Below are 22,252 nucleotides of genomic sequence, written 5' to 3'. Positions count from 1 at the left end.
ATGGGATTAATGGTTGGGCAATTGCAATGATATTCAACTAATGGTGACACCTTTAGAAAGACAAAGGAAAGAAAAGAGCAGTAATGTCTTGGCTCCATGGACGGTTGTTAGTCTTAATGTCCCAACGATCAACAGCTGCATTATCAGGATGGATGGCGGGTGGACGAGACAGCTGCTTAATCCTCTCATGGCATGTCCTTTTGTTTACGATGAAGAGTATGTGCAGCATTTGGCAAAGGTGTGTGTGGGGGAAGGTGCCTGAGTGATGGAGAAGAAGTCTTTCTATGGAGTCTGCAAGAATACTTAGGCTTCCTGTGCAGAGCATAGCTTCTTCTTAGTGAACTGCTGCTGGTTGCTGCTTGTTTATGGTGTCAAGAAGGCTGGTTTGCCGCCTGCAGGGGTGAAAGGCATTGAGTATTCCACGGGTCCACTTCTGGCTTGGCACACTGCTTCAGGGTGAGGGTTCCCTCGGCTGGGCATATGCCTACAGTCCAGGAGGTTGGTACCATCATCTGGTTACCACACATTCCAGTTCCCTGGCACACTTATCGTACAGTCCATAGCCTTATAGATGCTGTGTAAGGCTCTTGCAGGGCAACACATGTCATCCAAACTGTCCCGCTATGGATGTCCTCTGGATGCTGGTAGAGCTTCACAAGCTCTGCTGTTACTCTTTCCTGCACAATAAAGCTACACTGGGAATGTCTCTGTACTCCACACTTAGCAAGCTATTAAGCATACAGGTGACACATCTGAGACTTTCTTTCATGTTTGTATAATGGGAAAAGCCCCAACCCCTATCATCTCTCACCTTTTTTCACTATCGCAAAATCCATGGTCAACATAGACAGAAGCATCTTTGGCAGACTCAGTTTGCAATTCAGAGAGGAGCTGTTATAGTAAGGTGATTCTCCACTGTTTCCCAAATGCTATTTTCCTGCCAGCTGAAAAAGATGACATCCATTGGGAAGTGTTAAATACTGGGATCTAGATGCATTGCAGTGATCAGCTCTGGTTTATTAAGTGATTTCAGCAAACTACAAGCTAGCAGGGCTTGAGCCTGCTTATAAAGCCTGCAAACACCACACCCAACACACACACACAGGCTATTTACATTACACCATTTATCTATTAGTTAGTTCCTGGATCAAGACGAGCTATTGTTGTAGAGAAGCAAGCACAACCCGTTCTAGGAACAGCTTGAGGAATGGCTTTAGGCTCAGTATGTAACACCACTCCCTCCTAGGTTCTAAAGCTCCTAACAGACAAAGTCTCTTATGCAGGCAGGCTTGCGTCATTCACGGGGTTGAACGTCACGGTTCTATCAGAGGGGTCATGGTCTCTGTGCTTCGGTCTGATGTTGCTGGTGGACGGTAGTGGCATTGGCATGACATTGGGACAGTCTGTGGCCACTTGCTCAGGTGCTGTGCCTGCTGGTCCGTCTGGCTGTTCGCTGCCCATTGGAAACTCTCTCACGGGCTCCTGTTCCTGTGGCTGTGGCAACTCCGCATCGCAAACTTCTGAGACTGCTGACAGCAACTCTGGTTCAGCTGGGGGGACACGGTGGCGGAGCTGGTCTATGTGCCTACAAAGGACCTGGCTGTTGTCGGTAGACACCTCATAGGACAGGGGTCCGGTAACTTGGATGACTTTGGCAGGAATCTAGGCAGGAGAAGTTCCTTGCGTAGACGGGGTCATCGGGGGGCAAACCTCTGGGTGCCTCTTGGCTCTCTGGAGATGGGCAGTGCTCTGGGGCTCGATCGGGGTGCAGCCTATCCAGTTGGGTAGTTAGGCGCCTGCCCATGAGGAGTTCTGCAGAGCTGCGGCCAGTGGAGGTGCTTGGGGTCACTCGGTGGCCAAAAAGGAAAGCCGTGAGTCTATGGTTCCAGTCTCCGTGGACAATCTGCCAGAGGGACTCCTTCATGGTTCACACCATCCTCTCAGCTTGCCTGTTGGTGGCCGGGTGAAAAGGAGCGGAGCGGATGTGCCTGATGAGATAGCGGCCCATAAACTCCTGGAACTCCCCTGAAGTGAAGTCTGTTCTGTTGTCTGTCACAACTATGTCAGGTAGACCGTACGTGCTGAAAATCCATTGGAGGACCCGGATTGCTGCCTTGGAGGAGGTGGAGGCGACAGGCACCACCTCCAACCATTTGGTGGCCTTGGAAGGGGCCAGCAAAGTCCAGGTGTAGCCGGGACCATGGTTTGTGGGTGGATTCCCACTGCTGCACTGGTGCCCTGGGAGGTTCTGGTCAGGTTTCTTGACAGGCTGGCAGCTCTTGACACAGGCCTCTATTTCACCATCCATGCCTGGCCACCACACATAACTTTGGGCCAGGACTTTCATCAGCACAATTCCTATATGCGTCTCGTGCAGAGCCGATGGCGAAAAGGAGTGGGCACCACCACCCAGCTCCCCCACAGTAGGCAGCCCTTGTGGGCTGATAACTCGTCCTGGTGGGAGGAGAAAGCTGAAAATTCTGGGCCCACCTGGCTGGTGGGTCAGCCCCTCCCCACCCAGCCCAAAACATGGGAGAGGACCCGATCCTTCACGGTGTGGCAGAACACGTCCATTACCTGCAGAGGGCGGTCAGGAAGTCCCTCCATGAATAGGATTTGGTGCGCGGGAGCAGGATCAGGATCGCAGAAGAGGAGCATCAGGCAACTGAGGACGTCAGCAAGTCCCATAGTTTTCCCTGGGTGGTGGAGGAGAGAGTATTGGTATCCCGCCAGAAAGATTGACCATTGCAGCACTTGGGATGAAAGCATCTGGGGGGTCCGGTGATTCGGAGCCAGCAGGCTCAGCAGGGGCTTGTAGCCTGTTATGATGGTGAACGACCACCCATAGAGGTAGTCGTTGAATTTCTTTACCCCGCCACAATAGCCATCGCCTCCTTGTCAATTTGTCTGTAGCTTCGCTCAGCCGAAGACAAGGTGTGGGAGTAGTATCACAGGGACACACCCCCCCAGCCATCCAGTAGCTGATGTCCAAGGATGGCTCCTACCCTGTATGGGGATGCGTTGCAGGTGAGGATGACGGGCAGCGCCTCATCAAAATGGGTCAGGACAGTGTTGGAGATGAGCAGCTCCTTGATGGCCTGGAACACGGTAGCTTGTTTCTGGCCTCAGACTCTTGTTTCTGGCCCCAGACCTCTTGTCGAAGAGGCAGTGAAGTGGTTTAGCGATCGCAGCTTTGTGGGGCAGGAAGGAGTAATAGAAGTTCAGAATCCCCAAGAAGGCCTGGCGTTCCAGCTTGCAGTTTGGTGCAAGGATGTCGACAATGGCGCGCACCTTGTCTGGGCCTGGATGGATGCCCTCTGTATCAATGGAGAATCCCAGAAACTCGACCCACAGAATGCCTAGGTGTCAGGAGGGACCCCCCTGTCTCACCCTCCTGCCTTACCAGTCCACCGACAGCAGGACAGCTGGCCCCATCATCAAAGGAGAAGACCAACCACTTGCCCGCCCCCCCGGGTCCCAGGGGTGGGCTTGAAACCTATATTGGGAACAGGCACCACCTGTGTCCCCTGGTTTCGGCAGCTATCGCCAGGACAGCCTCACAAGGGGTTTGAAGGAGGGCCAGGATTGCTCTCTCCCTAGCCCACTCAGGGAATGCCAGCTGGCAAAGCAGGGCGAGGCGGGGAAGGAGCCCGACTCTGGCAGTGTTGGTGGCCCAACTGGGAGGAGGAAGGCTGGATCTCCTTGGGAGGGTCAGGCTGACCGGCCCAATGGACGGCTTGCTGTAGGGTGGGGTGGGGGTCAAAGATTAGAATAAAGAGATGGAAGGGGGAGAAACTGGAGAGGATGCAGCCTGGGCTTATGTGGGTCAGGGGCCTGAGAGTGTGAAGTACGCCAAAGAGGACACCCAGAGAGATAGAACCTCAACAGGAACAAGCCATGGGGGCTCCCTGCCCATGGCGTAACGGCCGGCTGACCCAGGAGTTTGAGGTTGCCCCTCACCGCCCACCTCTAATTCCCTCGGCCACCATCCACCCTCACTAGGCAGTCCCGCCGCAACAGATCAGGACTTGACACCAGGAGGCATTTCTACCACTTCACCTCGAGGCCAGCTGCTTGGAACAGCTGCAGAATGGTGCACAGCCTTCTGGCGAAGTCCTTGTCCATAGGGGCGGCAATTAAAACGTCACTGAAGAAGGGCTGTACCTCGGGAATTCCTTTAAAGGGAGCGTCCATTAGGTTTTGGAAAATTCCTGGTGCTACACTGACCCCGAACTGCAGTCGCTGCACCCAGAATGCGCCCTTGTGCATCACTATCATTTGGTTCTCCATGGTCAAATCATCCACCGGGAGCTGATGGTAGGCCTGTGCTAAGTCCAGCTTCCCAAAGACCTTGGCGCCTGCTAGAGAGGCCAAGATGTGGCTAACTACCAGAAGCGGGTAGGAGTGGTCCTGCAGCGCCTTGTTTATAGTGCATTTGTAGTCAGCGCAGATGCGGACGTCCCTGTTAGGCTTCACCGGTGTCACAATTGGGGTTTCCCAGAGGGCATGTGGGACTGGCTCTAAAACCCCTTGGGCCACTAGCCGATGAAGCTGCACGTTTATTTTAGGCTTCAATGTGAACAGGACACACCTAGCCTTTAGGCATATGGGCCACACCTCTGGCTTGAGCAGTAGTGAAATGGGAGGTCCAGTGTAGCAACCATCAAAGACTGCCAGGAACTTGTCACACACCCGCTGAAAGCCTTTTGTGGCCACGTGGTGCACCCTGGTCACTCAGAACCACAGGGGCGCGAACCAGCTGAGTCCTAGGAGACTTGTGCGACTGCCTCCCACAACCAGCAAGTCAAAAAGTCCATCAAAATTCCAGTACTGTACTCGGAACTTGCCCACCCCCTTGCAGCCACTTTGTTCTGTTGTAAGTCCCGCAGGGTGAAACCAACAGGCCTAAGGTGCCCCCCCCCGGACAGATGTGTCTACGTGGTGGGCCACGGTGGTAGGCATCCACGATAATGGCGGGCCTTTCACTTGCCTGACCTCTGCAGTGAACTGATCAGCAGCCTCCGTGGCGAGGGCTACTTCCATGGCCTCCCTGAATTTGAGATCGCCCTTGGTGAGGAGCTTCCTTTGAATCCTCTCATCCCTCAGGCCGCAAACCAGCTGGTCATGAAGCGCGTCCTTGAGGTCGTGGAAGTTTCGGTGCCAGGTGATCCTTTGGAGAGCTGTAAAGAAGACTGTGATTGATTCGTTCACGGCCTAGTTCCGTGTGTGGAACGCGTGGCGGGCAGTGATGATGGATGGTTTTGGAGAGAAGTGTTCCTTTAGCTGATCCAAAATCGTCTTGTACTCGGTGTCCTTGAGTTCCAAGGGAGTGATAAGCAAATGGGCGATCTCAAAGGTCAAGTGGCCAGAGACTTGGAAGAAAGTGCCGTGCTTCTTTGCTGCCACCTTGATCCCAGAGGACTCGAGAAAAAACTCGAACCAGGAGAGGTAAGACTCCCAGTCTTCAGCGGTGGCGTCCAATGTGTCAAAGTGTCCTGGAGCAGCAGCCATGGTCCCGGGAGCGATGTGATGCACATGGCACTGGAGCTTGGTGCGCGGTGCGGTGCTGGTGGGCACTGGGCTGCCTCAACAGGATCCCATCTTTGTCACCAGTGTTAAATACTGGGTTCTAGACACACGGCAGTGATCAGCTCTGGGTTAAGTGATTTCTGCAAACTACAAGATAAGCTAGCAGGGCTTGAGCCCTGCTTATAAAGCCTGCAAACACCACACCCAACAAACACACACTCCCAGTGATAGGTTATTTACATTACACCGCTTATCTATTGGTTAGTTCCTGGATCCAAGTGAGCTATTGTTCTAGATAAACAAGCTTTTTTTTTAATGCCCCCCGGAGGGGATTTTTTATTGCATTTTCTATAAACTACAAAGAAAAAAAGGGAAAGGGTAATCTACATCTAGGGAGAAAGGAAAGAAAGCCACTAATAACTAAAACCCAAGTATAGGGGGTTTTATATAAGTGTTAATCTTAGTTGCTAGTATTACATTGAACATAGTCGATTAAGCTAAATTATTTATCTTTTTAACCATTTTTAACTGTTTAAAGACAACCCCAAGAGCATCATTTACAGTATTTTTCTTAACTTTTTTAGGGTTTGCATCCATTTTCTTTACTTTCTCAGCTGTTTGCTCCATCTGTTTTGTAGTTTGAGACAGTTGGAGCTGCTGAGCTGCAAAGTTCTGATTTAAAGTTGTCGGCTGTTGATTGATGTTAGTTATCTGATCCAGTAGAGGGCACAAAGAGTCTGCCAAAAGCTTAGAGAACTCAGTGGTCTCTTCTGGCCATGGGCTCATGCTCCCTGGTGGTTTCACTTTTGCTTGTTTTTCTCTCTTTTTTCCACGCCATTTTTATGGATTGTTTACTTTTGTATAAACTTGCTATAGTCTCTGAAATTCGCCCATACGCTTATCCGCGCTCTTAAAGTTTCTTAAAACAGATTTCAATGCTTTAACTTCTGCTCCCCCCCCCGTTAGATCGCTTTTTAGTTTATGCGTGTGGGAGGGCCCCCTCCCTCGCTCGCTTTTCTCGCCGTTCCCAGGGGAGGGCTTTCTTCTTAAATTACCAGCATTTCACTTTTACTCGACTCACTGTTCATTGTTGGTCATAACGCCTCGCTTAAAGTCAGTTTAAAACGCTCGATCTCCAACGCTTGTCCCAGTCAGCAGCTCTAGTTCCATTTGGACGCACAGCAGCAGGACCGTCGGGGCAGGAGAGTGCCTCAATTCCCCAGCAACGTGCTGGTGAAGAGGCCACCCTCCAAAAGTCCCATTGCTAGGAGCCTTTCGCAAAGGCTCCAGGGTGATGACGAACAACCGCCCCCCCTCCTAACTGCTAGCGTGCAGATTGCACCCCCAGGAGGTCCATCCACCAGCGTGTCGCCATAAACCAGAAATCGATAAACAAGCTTAACCTGTTCTAGGTACAGCTTGAGGAATGGCTTTAGGCTCAGCACATAAGAAGAAGAAAAGCTCTCTAACACAAGCAAATCAGTTTAAGAACCAAATCTATTTTTTCCAAAAAGCTTTGCATGCCATTCTTGCTCAATGGGTACTCAAAGATATGGTGGGCAAGCTGGACAATTTTTTGATCCCTATCAAATGGCTAAATACTCCTTGAAGTCAGAAGTGTTATAGTGTAGTTAAAAGTTTCAATTTTTAACAAGGGCAGAAGGTATAGCTGTTTGCCCCCTAGCCTTATGGGTAGGGCCGTATGGGTAGGGCGGGATATAAATCCCAAAAATAAAATAAATAATAAAATAAATTGAAGCAGTCATTTGGTGATCAGCTCTGGGTTATTAAGTGATTTCTGCAAACTACAAGATAGGCAAATCTACCAGTCAGCAAAAGATCTCCTATTGGCCCCCTGGCTTTTAACTGCAGATATCTCCAAAAAGGAACAGGGACACAAAGGAACACAGTGGCAAAGATAAAATTCTCTTGCTAACAAAAAAAGAAAAGAGAATGGTGGACAAAAAAACAGCAAGAGTTCTTGAAATGTTCTGCTTCTGCACAGTAGGCAGTGCACATTCTGGGGATCCGCTGCCTAATGGAAACCGAAGGACTCTTCAAGACCTCCAGCAAAGAGGACTAACTTGTTTAAGGATATCCTCCTTGATCAACACTATGTGTCCATGCTGTTTCACTGCAGACAGTCAGGAATGCTCAGCGGTGACTTTTACTTAGCGTTCATCAAGCTACATTTTTAAATCCATGCTTGACTGTTTAATGGAAATAAGGAGTAAAAGTGCTTTTCAATAGGACACTTAAAGCAAAGTGTTGTGAAAAAAAGCAGGGTATAATTCATTTGAAAGGGTTTTGGTCGAGTTTTTGTAAATGGATTTAACTGAATTGCAAAAGGGAGCTTTCAAGGCTCCCCGTAATTTTACAATTTGTCCATTAGGAAAACTGAGAAAGGCCCTCAGACAAAAATGGGGGCAAAACCTTTTCCAGCCCTTCACATCTCTAGAGAAGTGTTGACCCCTCTCCAGAGAATAAATTCTGATCTTCTAAGGAAGCTCTAGAATAAACCTAAACAGATATATACTTAAGCCCAGATTTTTCAAATGACACCTCAGAGACACAGATGAGTTGGGTGGAGTATCTTTTGCCAATGGACAGAACATACTTAGACAGAAAAGTCTTGCTTAATGTACTATGGAGGCCATAACTAGAAAACTGCATCCAGTTTTCATCATGTGCATAAAAAAGATGCATTCAGGCTTATACAGATATTAAAAAATTAGACTGATGTGTCATATTACAAGGGTCAGAAGAGCTTGGATTCTTTAGGAAAGAGAACTCAAGAGAAAAAACATGGGTACTCTACATGTTTAGAGGAATTAATGCAGAAGAGACACACAATTCGAGGTAAAGGCAGCTGTAGGTGCAACAACTAGTGGTTATAAACGGCATATTAAATGCATTGTGGTTAGAATTTAGAAGAAAACAGGTAGGGGACCTGCAAGGTCCCATTTTCCCCTTCCCCACTATTTCTTCTTCTTTTTCCCTGCAAGACCACATACCCTTTCCCCTTTTCTCGCTTCTTTCTCACCCACCCCACTTTTCTCTGTTCCTCTGTGTTCAGCCTTCCCTCCCCCCGGCAGCCTCCACAAGGGAAAACTATAGCCCAGTTGAGTGGTAGCCAGTAGCCACACGGGCCCAGTTGCATGGTAGGAAACATACAAGGACTTGCAGGGAGCACCTCACTTTCCCCTATATCCACACCACACTATTTCTTCTTTCCTTCCTCCTAGTTAACTCCCATATTCTCACATTTTCCTACTGCTTCCTCTCCTCACTCCTCCCCTACCATATTGATATTTACTTCGTTTATACCCCGCCTTCACCAAAAAGGGGGACCAAAGCCGCTTGTATCATTCTCTTCTCTTCCATTTTACCCTCACAGAAACCCTGTGAGATAGTTTAGGCTGAGAGTATGTGACTCAACCAAGGCCATCCAGTGAGTTTCCACAGAAGAGAGGGGATTTTAACCTGGCTCTCACAGATCCTAATGAGAAACCTTCACCACTACATCACACTGGCTTTAGTGTGGTGACTGATGTTGAACAGCAGACCTGAAAGTGCATGGTAGCAAGTCTCCAAGTTGCCACTGCTGGGCCTGGCCCCTACCAGTCCTTTCTCAAAAATTAAAACAGCCCCTCACCATCCCCCTGCCTTTTCATGACAGAAGCTAAGGTTCGAGTCCTGTTGTGGTTGCCTAGCAACAGACACTAATGGTATCTGTTTCTTAAAGCAATAGGTGTTTCTTTTTATCATTTTTAGGGGACTTTTCTCAGGTTTGTAGAAAGATCTGTCTTCTCTCTCCATGGTTCCATTCCAGGGCTCTTTTTGCAGCAGGAACTCCTTTGCATATTAGGCAACACACCCCTAATGTAGCCAGTCCTCCAAGAGCTTACAGTAGCCCCCTGTAAGAAGAGCTCTGTAGGCTTTTGGAGGATTGGCTACATTCGGGGTGTGTCGCCTAATATGCAAAGGAGTTCCTGCTGCAAAAAGAGCCCTGTAACTGGACCTAAATACCCACAGATGGTGGCTCATTGAGAATTAGATATATTGATGATTAATGTTTAACTATTACACTTGTCAGCTTTTGGAATAACCTCCTTGGAAAGGAAATGGTGATATGTTACTGGGTTCAAAATAAAGATAGGTAAGAGAAAGAAAGATACTACGCAGTTTCTTTCCAGAAACCTAAATTATGGCCAGGATGACTCTCTCCTCGGCACAGGGTTTTGGATTCCTACAGTATGCTTTCTCTTGGCTATCAGAAATAGAATATTTAATGGTGTGGAGATGTATCCAATAAAGCTTTCCCTCAGATAACAGCTGGACTGTTTGAGTGGCAGGATGGGGGAGGGGAGAGATTATTGGATCAGCAACAGCCTTGATACTATTCCACCTTCTCCTGAATCCTGTAATTTAGTTTGTCTCCCAAGTCCCTATTTACCTGGTAAGCTATCTTCTACAATGCTTCTGCTCTCCACTTGTGTCAGCCTGCATAGCTCAGTGACAACTTGATCTAATGCCACAAGATATTTTCCCCCTGTACTATTAAGCAAACTGGTACACTGTTAAGTTCTACATTTTCCACTATGCAAACTTAAGGACTCTTCTCTGCCAAGTGCTGGATCCCACAATCTGTCAACAGAAGGCACTGCTGATCACTGATTTTCCTGGTTTTCCCCTCCCTTCAGCTGCTTTGTCTGATGCCAGGGCCACAGGGCCCCATGAAGAAATAGGTTGGAGAGGGGAAAAGGGCGAAATCACTCCTTCCTGCCGCCATGACTGGAATTCCACTGACTAAAGGAGAAAGCAATTACACTCCCTTCCTCCTCCTCAGTGCATCCTCCTGACCCATGTATCTATTACTCCATACACGTCCCGTGTCCCCAGGAACCAACTTTCTCAGGGTCAGAAATAGTTTTTTGGGGGAGAGGGAAGCCAAGAAGATGAGGAATGATTGCGCAGTCCTTCCAATGGACCCAGCCCAATACATCTTGTAAATAATCCAAGCATCTTGCTGCATTTAGGCATGCTCTTTCCCAGATACAGTTCTAAAATGTTAACAGGCACTTTATCAACAAGACTAAAGCTGTATTAGAGGGGTGAGGAAAGAAAGAAGTCACAATTACAGGGTTTTCTTACCTGTACAAATGAAAATCTTCTTCTGAAAATATATTGTGGACTTTATCTCCAAAATATCTAAAGACAGACAAGTAAAAAACTAAGCCATACTCTCTGGAAAATGCAAGTTAAATTTCTGCATCAGTCAGTACTTAAAAGTCTCTTCGCAAACAGCATAAATTTACCCAGATTACATCTCATAATATGCAATGATTTTAAAAAATCAATAATTCCAAAATGACAATTATAAAGATTAGTGCAGCCATAAAGGCAGGATGCCATGGTACTGGTATTTAGTCATTCGGGGGGGGGGGGGGGCTCTTACATCTAGCACCTGGGTAGGCAGCAAGACTTTTACTGTCCTCCTGAAGGTTCAATTCACTGAAACAATTTTATGTGACTGATACCACATAACTTTTGGCAAAGGCAGACAAATACACCTATTTCCTAAAGACCTTGACCTCTGTTTTACAAATACCCAACACATGCTAAGAAGCTAAAAGCATCAAAATTAGTAGTACCCAAGGACACAGAGACAAAGAGGCAACACCACCACATTACCTGTACATGTCAACAAAATGCTTTCCCAAAGAAAGAGCTCCAGAGTGCAAATCCAGAATTGAAGCCTGGGGGAAAGGAAAATCAAACAGAAAGAAACAGAAATCAGTAAACTGAAGACAAATATGTACGGTTGCTTGCTTTTCTTCAAAATAATAATTTCTATCTGCAGGCTAGATTCCTGATCCTTGGGTTCCCAGATATTACATGAAGCATAAGAACTTATTTTCAATACTTTATTTCTTGATGGTCGAAAACTTTTTTTTACCTTTGCATCTATGTATCTAATTCTCAACATGGCTAAACCTGTAGATACTTAAAGCTGGAAACTGGGGCCATAAAAAGACAAGATAGATCTTTCTACAAACCTGAAAAACACCCCAGACAAGGGTGTTAATTCACCCTCCCCAAGTAATAGAAGCAGTGCCTCTAGCATTAATAAAATAATGACTTTTGTGACCATTGCTAGACAACCACACAGTACTGCCACCTTTCAAAGGCTTGGTTTCTGTTAGTAAAAGGTGGGGGAAGGGGCAGGATCTTTTCCACAGCTGTTTTGGCCTTTAATTTTATTTATTTGTTTATTTGGATTTGTATTCCTCCCTCCCTGCAAGTGGGTTCAGAGTGGATCATATCATAAACAGATAAAAACATACATTAATATAATGTTGAAAACTAGGTAATACTAGTTAAAACAGCTGTGTATAAACACAAACATAGTTTCAGCTGGTTGGGTCCAGAGATCTTCTTGATCTAGGCCGAATATTGATGACCGACTTCAGTGTAGGAGGTTGACTTCATTGGACACCCTCTGCCTCAACAGCTCCATCTTACAGGCCCTGCGGAATGATAATAAGTCCCACAGGGCCCTGCACTCAAGTGAAAGCTTGTTCCACCAGGCCAGGGCTGAAAAAGGGAGCCCTCCAGGACGAGACGGTAGCTCCAGTCATTCTTATGGTTTGCAAATTTCTGACGGCCCTTCATCTCCAATTTTGCCCAGGTCACCCTCCCCCTAATGGACCTATTAAAGACAAAGGCAAAGGGACTGGAGTACCAGAAGGGGAGCAGCCACTTGCACTGGTCCCCCGAATGCCAAAAGGCATTTGAACACTTAAAGACTCTGTTCACCTCAGAACCCAAACTGCACCTCCCTGAGGAGACTAAACAATTTGTGGTATAAGTGGGTGCATCGGATGTGGCCATGGGAGGGGGCAATCCTCCAGAAGAGATGGGAAGTTGCACCCATTGGCTTATGTGTCAAAAAGGTTTTCCAGTGCTGAAAGGAACTGGGCAGTGTGGGACAAGGAAGCTGTGGCTATAAAGCTAGCCCTTACAACTTGGAGACATTGGTTGGAGGGGGTGAGGGTCCCCTTTGAGGTTTGGACCAATCATAAAAACTTGGAAGCCCTCAAAGCCCCCCCAATGCTTAAGCACAAAACAGTTACAGTGGGCGAAGTTCTTTTCTAAGTTTCATTTCACACTCAACCACCACCCATGGAAATCCAACTTCCTGGCTGATGCGCTGTCTCACTTCCTGCAGCATGCTAGCCAAAGGGAGGAGGTGGTGAATACAATGTTCATGCCTGCCCAGCTGGGGGGGCAGTGGTGATGCGCAGCCAGGCGAAAGCTGCACCAATGCCAGAGGTGGATGCTTGGGCTGAGAAATTCAGGTCTGCCCTGTTGGGCAGGGACAAAGCAGACATTGAGAAGGAGGGGTCCCTCACCCAAAATGAAAATGGATGTTGGTACCAGAATGGGAAACTGTTTGTTCCAGAATCCCTGAGGGGGGGGGGAGTAATGACTATGGGTCATGACAATAAAATGACTTGGCATTTTGGGTACTTAAAAACCCTGAACTTGATTCAAAGATAATTTTGGTGGCCCCAAATGCAGAGGAATATCTCTAAGTATGTGGCCTCATGCCAGATGTGCCTGATGAGTAAACATCATCCCAGGAAGCCTCCAGAACTACTCCAGCCACTAGAGACCTCAGACAGACCCTGGTCGGTCATTTTGATGGACTTTATCATGGATTTACCCCCAAATCAGGGGAAGACTACCATTTGGGGGGGGTGGACTTATTCTCAAAACAAGCACACTTCATACTGTGTAAGCAGATGCCCACAGCCAAGAGACTGGCCCAGATGTTCACGCAGCACGTCATCAGACTCCATGCCTTACCCCGCAAAGTGATCTCAGACCGAGGTACCCAGTTCGTGGCTGGGTTCTGGTGGAACTTGAAACTACTAGGGGTGGAGCAGGGCTTAAACAGTGCCCACCACCCCAAAACTGATGGGCAAACTGAGAGAATCAACCAAGTGTTGGAACAATTTTTAGGTGCTTCATAAATCATCAACAAGATGACTGGGATGATTTACTGCAGTATGTAGAGTACAGTTACAACAACTCAGTGCATAGCTCCATTGGGGTCTCCCTGTTCAAAGCAGTGCATGGCTATGAAGGGGAGCCACTGCCCACTTTGAACACTGACAATCCAGGTCCAGGGGATGCTAGGACCTGGTGGGCCAAAGTGACTCAGGGGTGGCCTCATTTTCAAAGGACTGTAGATAAAACCAAAGAGGATTACAAATGTTATGCTGACAAAGGGCGGGGGACCAAGTGGGATCTAAAACCTGGGGATTCCATGTATATCTCCACCAAGAACCTCAGGGGTTTGCAACCCAGAAAAAAATGGGATGGAGATATGTTGGGCCATTCAAAGTAGAGCCCCTTTTCAGTCTTCTGCAGAAAGATAATTTCATTTCAGTCTTCTGAAGAAGGATGCTGTATCTTAGACGGCGTAACTTTTTCTTGAAGACGTGCCTCTCCCTGGTTCACAGGGAGATGTCCTTGAAACTCCTAGTGCCAGGTTGTGTAGCAGATAATGGGATTGTATATTCCCATGGGAAGGGAGGGGGGATAGAGACGCTGGAGCCTGGCTGTATGACGTGATGTATGAGTGGGTCTTAGGAGGGGTTACAGTTTGAACTTTCTGTATCTATCCATGTACCCACCAAAAAACTTTAGAACTGACACAGTACTATTAATGCCTGGAATTAATGCCTGGAATTTGTTTTAACTCAATAAAGCCTTTCACTGCCAAAGACAGTGTGCTTGAGAGTCTGACAGTAATCAAGCCTGGAAATCACAATTGCATGGGTCACTGTAGCCAAGTCCTGAGGGGAGAGATAGGGAGCCAGCTGCCTGATCTGCCGAAGATGATAAAATGCAGACCTGGCAACTGTGGTGACCTGGGCCTCCATAGTAAGCAAGGTATCCAGGATCACCCCCAGGCTCTTCCCCCTCTGGATTGGCACAAGTGGAGCACCATTCAAGGCAGGGAGCCTGATTCCCGACTCACCCCCCCCCCTCCGGCTTAGGTACAGGACCTCCATCTTTGCTGGATTAAGTTTCAGCCAGCTCTGCTGCAACCATTCAGCCATGGCCTCCAGGGACCTGGCCAGATTTTCCAGGATGCAATCTGGGCAGCCGTCCAGCAACAGACAGAGTTGGGTGTCATCCACACAAACAACATTGGCAGGAAGATCACCCCCTGTGGTACTCCATAGTCAAGTGGGTATTACTAAGAAATCTTCCTGTCAAGTGCCACCCTCTGTCCCCAACCATGGAGAAAGGAGGAACACCATTGTAGGGCCATCCCCTGAACTCCTATGTTGGCAAGGCGGTGGATCATAAGATCATAGTTGACCATGTCGAACACTGCTGTCAGATCTAAAAGTAACAGCAGCATTGACAGGCCCTGATCCAGGTGTCTCTGGAGGTCATTCATGAGGGCGACTAGTGCCGTCTCCATCCTGTGGCCAGGGCAGAAACCGGACTGGAAAGGGTCAAGCATGGATGCATAATCCAGGAAAACCTGGAGCTGTTCAGCCACTGCCCTCTCAACTACCTTTTCCAGAAATGAGAGATTTGAAACTGGGATGTAGTTGTCTAGGACTGCAGGGTCCAATGTTGGTCTCTTCAAGAGCGGACGAACCACTGCCTCCTTCAGTGCCACTGGGAATGTCCCAGAAGTAAGGGACCAGTTGATAATTTCTCCCAGGGGGACCCAAATGCCATCCTTCCAGGCTTTCACCAGCCAGGAAGGGCACGGGTTGAAGAGGCAAGTGGCTGGCCCCACAGCTGCCAGGACCCTGTCGACATCCTCCTGAGAGAGTTGGCTGAAATGGTCCAAAATTGGACCTGAAAACAGACAAGGAGCTTCCAGTTCCCTTACTGTATCAACTATGGCCGGAAGGTCCTGGCAGACTGATAAGACTTTATCCACGAAATAAGTCACAAATGCCTCACAGCCAATATCCAGTTCCCTATCATTCTGATTGTCCTGAGGCAGAGAAGTTAATGATTGACTAATTCCCAATAATTATGCCAGGCATGACTTCACAGCACAATGGAGGGCACACAGAATTGTCTCTTAGCAGACTTCACTGCCATCTCATAGGTCTTCAGACATGTTCTATAAGATGTTCTTGTCACTCCATCACAAGTACACCGCCACACTCGCTCTAGCCGTTTCAGCTATCATTTCATCATCTGCAGCTCTGAGGTATATCATGGGGCTGCTTTGGTATAAGCGCGGAGAAGGCGCCAGGGGGCAATCTCATCAATGGCTTTGGAAAGCCAGGAGCACCAGTCCTCCACCAGGACACCTAATGAGCCACCAGGGGGCATTGGATCCCACAGAGTGTCCTGAAGCTGCATAGGGTCCATTTGGCTTCGTGGACAAGCCAAAATACGCTCGCCATTTGAGGATTTGACATGCCCAGCTGGACCTTCAGGGCAAAGTGGTCTGACTATGGGACTGTATCTGCAGCCACCAGATCCACATTTATCCCCATCCCAAAAATTAAATCCAGCATGTGGCCTGCCTGATGTGTGAGTTGAAATAAACTGGGAGAGTCCCAGAGCCTTCATGGATGACACTAGGTCCTTGGCCTGGATAGACACCCCATCATCAACATGGACACTAAAGTCTTCCAAGACTAATAGCCTGGAGTGCTCCAGTGCCCAGCTAGATATGGTGCCTAACAGGACAGGCAGGGTATCTATGCTGGTGCATTAGGCGGGTGGTATTCCAGCCAGATAGCCAAACTCTCCTCAGCATTCCACACTAGGCCAACACATTCAATGCTGGTAATTTCTGGTTCTGGGAGTGCTCTAAAGGAGAAGGAGTCTCAGATGCGCAACCCCCCCCCCCTGGTTGTCTGAGACTGGTGAAGGACCAAGAACCCAGGAGGGGCAAGTTGGTTAAGGAAAACAGTTCAATCCTAGCCCCACAACCAACATGCCTTGGGATGGGTCCGAGGATTACCGTATCTCTGGCCTCTTCCATTCCTCTTAGAGGAATAGCCCTTGTCCACCCCTATATCTCCCCCGCCCCCCTATCACTGGTATCCCCAATCCTTGCATGGCCTCCCCCACTTAATGTTTTGGCCCAGAATAGAACAGCTACACAAACAGTAATGGGGACAAGCTCTAAACTCAACATTACTAATCCAACCTAATAACTACTCTCTATGTCTGGCCCCTGTTCCTCCCTCGTCTCCCACAACCTTCCAATCTATCCACTTGTCAAACCATGCTTCGCTGGGCTCGCTTTGGTTGGCATAGTTATTGGGGGAGGGAATTCCTGCGGGGAAGGGGGTTAAGTGAATGAGTGAGAGAACTGGACCTTTGCTTCTAGAAGACATAACTTTCCTTGCAAGTTGCACCTCCTTTCCCTTTCTCAGGGTAAGGTGTCCTTGAGAGTTTCTCTGTGCCAAGTTAAGCTGCAGATAACCAAGACATATCTTTCACTTGGGCGGGATGGCAACTTTAGGCATGGTGTGAGTGTGACGTATGTCTGTGGGAAGGAAGGGGCTTTATTCGAATTATCTATATTAAACTTCTACCCGTCAAAAGTCTTCAGTTCTAACACAATGACTTTCTGGATCTTGCATACATCTCAATAAACTTATCACTGCCAAGAGAGAGTTGTTGAGTGTAACCGGACTGGGGGTCTGACACCCCTACGACCACGAGATTCAACAATAATAAGAAATATATAACTCCTAACTCAGTCAAATACTCTAAACTGAATTGGTTAATTAATTATAAAAATCATTAATCTACACCATGGGGGGGGGGAAATCAGATACAGACTAAGGGTCTAACAAATTTAAGACACACTATTTCCTTCCCATTAGCCCACTATCCACAGGACCCACCCTACTGATCAAGAACCCAATAAAATTGATTTTAAACAATATCCTATTTAATCAATGTTAAGTAATTAACTAATTAAATTAATTAACCTACCAATTAATTTGCAGGGGGACTAATACTTTAGGTTATGGCAAAAATAGAGCTTTGTAGGGCATCAATTCTCAAAAACATCAATTTAATGAATTAAAACTACCAGAAAGAACTAATCAGGGCCAGGTCTGGGATCAACTGCCAGGTATCTTGATACCATGTGTCCTGCATTACTCACCTAAGACTGGCTGTACAACAGCAGTAAACCCACAAAGACAGAATGGTGTAGTGGTTATAATTTCAGACCAGGATGTGTGAGACTCACATTCAATCGTCACTCTGTCTTGGAAACTCATTAGATGATTTTGGGCCAGTGACACATTCTCAGTCCAATCTACTTCACATGGCTGTTGGGATGATAAAATGGACCAGAGAATGATGTAAGTTGTTTTGGGTCCCCATCATGGAGAAAGAGGTATATAAATGAAGTTAATAAATTATACATATAGTTGAAGATGGTGGGAGCTGATAAAAAGGCTGGTTAGTGGGTCAGAAAGAGAGATGAAGTAGGAAAGGAGGGGGGGGATGAATTGAGCGGATAGTGATGTTTTCCTTTGATGTATTTGAAAGTGAGAAACTTGTCTCTCTGGAGCACATTTTAAGAACTTTCTAAAAGTAAACAAAAAAGAAAAGATGTCGGAGCTGGGCAAAAGCGAGCGGAGAAGGAGGGAGGGACTTCCGTCTGGGCATTTGTTTGTGTGCAAGAGCCGGCTGTTGAATGTTTGGACTGTTTATGGCTGTGAATCCGACGGGAGTTTTGCAAAAAAGATAAGTTGGAATTGTGACAGCGAGAAGTGCCTGTAAGCGCTTATAAGTCAACAATTGCGAGGAGGACCCATAGAGAGTCTGGGAGCGAATATAAAAGCGAAAATGAAATTGATACCATTCTCGAAAATGGGGACCTCCGGGGCATGAAAGGAAGAGGATTTATAGTACATGAACTGAGCGTATTAACAACAACCCGAAGGAGGATCTAACAAGCCGGAAGGAGAAGACAACAGAGACAACAGAGGAAGCTCCTCCACGTCAGCGATAGTAAAAGTACCCAGCACGCAAAGAAGCGGTTCTGAATGTGCACAGAAGAGACCCTTTTTATTAACAGAATCTCAAAGGAACATTACTAACATACTAACAGAGAATACATGTAACAGGACTAAGAAAAGAAGTTTGGCAACACACAGAAGAAGCCCAAGAAGATTAATTGGACATTACTAACAGTTTAATTTACCAGTTTATATATCACTCAGCTTTCTAGGATATGGAGGTACCCAGGGGAAGGGGAAAATAGTGTGGGGAGTGGGATACAGAGGAAAGGTAGGTGGCCCCCACAAATCATTGATAGTTCCACACTGTTCAACTGGGGCTGGTAGCCAGCACTGCACACCTGAAACTAGCCTGGAGGCTGACACCACAAAACTGGGGCATAGTTTTCCTGGGCAGAGGCTGCCAGGGGGAGGGAAGGAAGTAAAACTAAAGGGGGGCAGATAAAGGTAAGGTGACTGGTAGATGGGGAGGAGGAAAAAGAAAGAGGCTATGGGGGCTTTCAGGGAAGAGAAAGAAGAAATAGTGGGGGAGAGAAAATGATATCCCCCCAGTTGTTTGCAGGTCTCCCTCCTGTTTTCTTCTAAATTCTAACCACAGTAAATTTAATATCCGATTTATAGATACTGGTTCTTGCACCTACAGCTGCCTTTAACTTGAATTATAATGGCTTTCTTGTGGGACCCCCTGGTGGGTCCCCTGCAAACTGATACAAATTCATACTAGTTTAACATGTTTCTTATTTCAAGACTTCTAGTAGCAATTTAAAAAAAGCTTTTATCCTTTCAGCTTTCTGAAGCAGCACAAGTTTAGAGTGAAAGAAAGTGATTAACTCATTTAGTGCAAGGTTTATTAATCCAACTTTGAGGAAACCAGCAAACAAAGCAAAACAAATGGCTGCAATAAGCAGCCTTAAAGGGAAATTATGAAGACGAAAATTAACTGGAAAAAGAAAAAAAGCAGTCCTCTGCACAAGGAAAGATTGACTGTCAGGTGGTGAGTGAATCTCAGTAATACAAAGGAATCTGCTAAACGAATGTCCTGAAATTATGTCAAGCAGTAATTACTTTTTGCAAAAAGCCATGTCAAGTACACAAGTTTGCAGGACTGTGTTCTGTTCCTCAGAGGTGTGGGTCAGAGGTTTTCCAGTGTATGAATTCATAAAAGCTTCTGATCAAGATGTGTGACCCTTCACACAGCTAAAGGCTGCTTGCACACAGTATATGACAGTAATTCCACAAACAATACATAACCAAAATATGATTCAAACCGCAACTTTGTATCTCACAATGATATGTTATCCTACTGCACAGTATTCAATACCTTTGGAAACTTGGGTTTGTTCTTACCTAACTGCCCTAGTGTCAGGGATTCCAGGGCTCAAACCAGGAGACTCAAGGATAAGACTGGGATCTCACTCTATGATTCATCATGAACTCTGCATTCTCAGGTCAGAGTCCACTTCATGCACAAAAACAGAACAGGGATATTCAATACTTGCTGTATAACTGGTTTGATATGAATACAAAATCCTGACAGTATCAGGGAGTTTGCATTTGGGAACAAGGACACAGTTCCATTTGTTCCTGGATTTGCCCATAGAATCTTTTGACCCAAAACTAATAAAAACAGGCCTGCACATTATCTCAACACATATTGTCTTCATTATTTGTGACAAAAAGTTTCTAAAGTAATAACCTTCAGGAAGCAAATTGTATAAGCGATACTTATAAGATTTCTCCAAACTAGAGGTTTTTTTTGTTTTTTTTTATAATTTTTATTGCAAAACTTTAAACAACAAACAACTAAACATACAACTTTCAACATATAAAAAAAAACTAAGAGTCCAGGTACAAACTTAGAGGTCTTAATATAATGATATAATAAAGCCTACAATAACAGATACAAAGATTCCAAACATTACTTTTAAGGCCACATGTATTTGAAATATGTTCGGCTTTATAATACCCAATTGTGGCGAATAAAGGAATAATATTGAGATTGATGAGAACTACTAACATTTTCTAAAATAAATTCCAATTTGTTCAAAATAGGGTACCAGCGGCCATAGAAAGAATCAGAATTTTGGTTGGATTCCCTATACGCTAAAGACTCAGATATTTTATCCATAAGTAAATGGTTCCAAATATTGGAATACCACGATTGTAGCTCCAATCTGGTTGGGTTTTTCCAATTGTGTGCAATAGTTGATTTTGCCGCAGCTAATAATAATATAATTAGCTCTTTGGTATAGTTTGGAATATTTATGCCTGACCAATTATTTAATAGAATGACAGCCGGTGACCATGGTACCTCCACTCCAGTCAAATGCGAAATTTCATGGATTATTTCTTTCCAGAAAGTAGAAATTAGTGGGCATTCCCACCAACAGTGGAGATATGATCCCAGGTTACCACAGTTTTTCCAGCACAATGGAGAAATAGAATTATTGATTTTACTTAGTTTCAGAGGAGTCATATACCACCGTGATATAATCTTGAAGTTTTGTTGTTGTATATTAATCGAGTTGGATATAGAGGCATACGAGGTCCAGACTGAGTTCCAAAATTCTCCATCTAATTTCTTGTTGAGGTCCCTTTCCCAGCCTACTGAATAAGTAGGAAATTTCTGTGCAGGTGGATCTATCAGAATTTTGTATATTTTAGAGATTAGACCTGTACTACTACTAAGAGAGTGTACTAGCAATCTTTCAAAATCTGATAATGGTTTTTCACAAGAAGTCTTAATACGTGGATGGGAGAAAAGGTTACACAACTGCCTATACTCCAGCCATGGTAAATTAGATTTTGTTTTTACGTCTAATTTAGATTTTTCTAGTAGTGTGTAGTTGTGAGTTAAATCATACAGAGTATTCAAATCAGCCTTTTTCCAACTTAAAAAAGATTTAGGATCTTTAGCTGGAACAAACCATTCTTGGCCATAGAAAGATGAGGCCAAAGATATATCTGGAGCTAGCAGTTGTCTTTGCCTTTTCCAAACCACAAATAGTGGTTGAAGAAACGGATGCTGGGAAAAGACTAGTTGGTTGCTCAGTTTTGTATTCCAAATTGTAGAATTAAAATGGTTATTGTTTATAAAAATTTCTTCAATGGCAACCCATTCTGGTTGTGGTTTAAGTTTTAGGATTCGGACTAATGATGTTAGAATTGATGAGTCATAATAAACTTTAAGGTTTGGGAGAGCTAGGCCTCCTATTTGAGACGGTCTGCATAGTGTCTTGACATTGATTCTTGGTTTACGGTAGCTCCATATAAATTTAGTCCAATACGATTGCCATTTGTTGAATTGGGATAAAGGGATCAGTAAAGGGAGAGTACGAAATAAATATAATAATTTAGGAAAGATGAAGGTTTTAATTGCTTGAATTCTTTCTAACCAAGATATATTATGATTATGCCAGATTTCCAATTGTAATTTTATGTTTGCCATTGCTTCATCATAGTTTACTTTATATAATTTAGAGAGATCTTGAGGAATTTTAATTCCCAAGTAGGACCACGAATTACTGGTCCATTGGTAATTATATTGGGAATGTAAAAAGGCTTTTGATTCCTTGGTCAGGTTTATAGGATATATAAGTGTTTTGGCGTCATTTACCCTTAAACCTGATTTTAAAGCGAAGGAATCTAATATGTTTTCTATAACCTTCAGCGAT

General features: G+C 45.8%; 1 protein-coding gene across 1 annotated transcript in view; it reads right to left on the bottom strand.

Moving 5' to 3' along the window:
- OGFOD3 (2-oxoglutarate and iron-dependent oxygenase domain containing 3) overlaps positions 1 to 22,252 on the bottom strand; it is a 50,517-nt gene that overhangs the window by 9,513 nt on the left and 18,752 nt on the right. The window contains exons 5-6 of the mRNA XM_015414341.1: positions 11,224 to 11,288; positions 10,684 to 10,740 (exon numbers count right to left, since the gene is read on the bottom strand). Coding sequence (XP_015269827.1) covers positions 10,684 to 10,740; positions 11,224 to 11,288 — 122 coding nt within the window. The remainder of the gene's footprint in view (positions 1 to 10,683; positions 10,741 to 11,223; positions 11,289 to 22,252) is intronic.

The sequence above is a fragment of the Gekko japonicus genome, unplaced genomic scaffold (assembly GCF_001447785.1).
Source record: "Gekko japonicus isolate JY-2015 unplaced genomic scaffold, Gekko_japonicus_V1.1 scaffold152, whole genome shotgun sequence".
Taxonomy (NCBI): Eukaryota; Metazoa; Chordata; class Lepidosauria; order Squamata; family Gekkonidae; genus Gekko; species Gekko japonicus.
The sequence above is the reverse complement of the archived record's forward strand: the minus strand, read 5'-3'. Positions and strand labels throughout refer to the sequence as shown.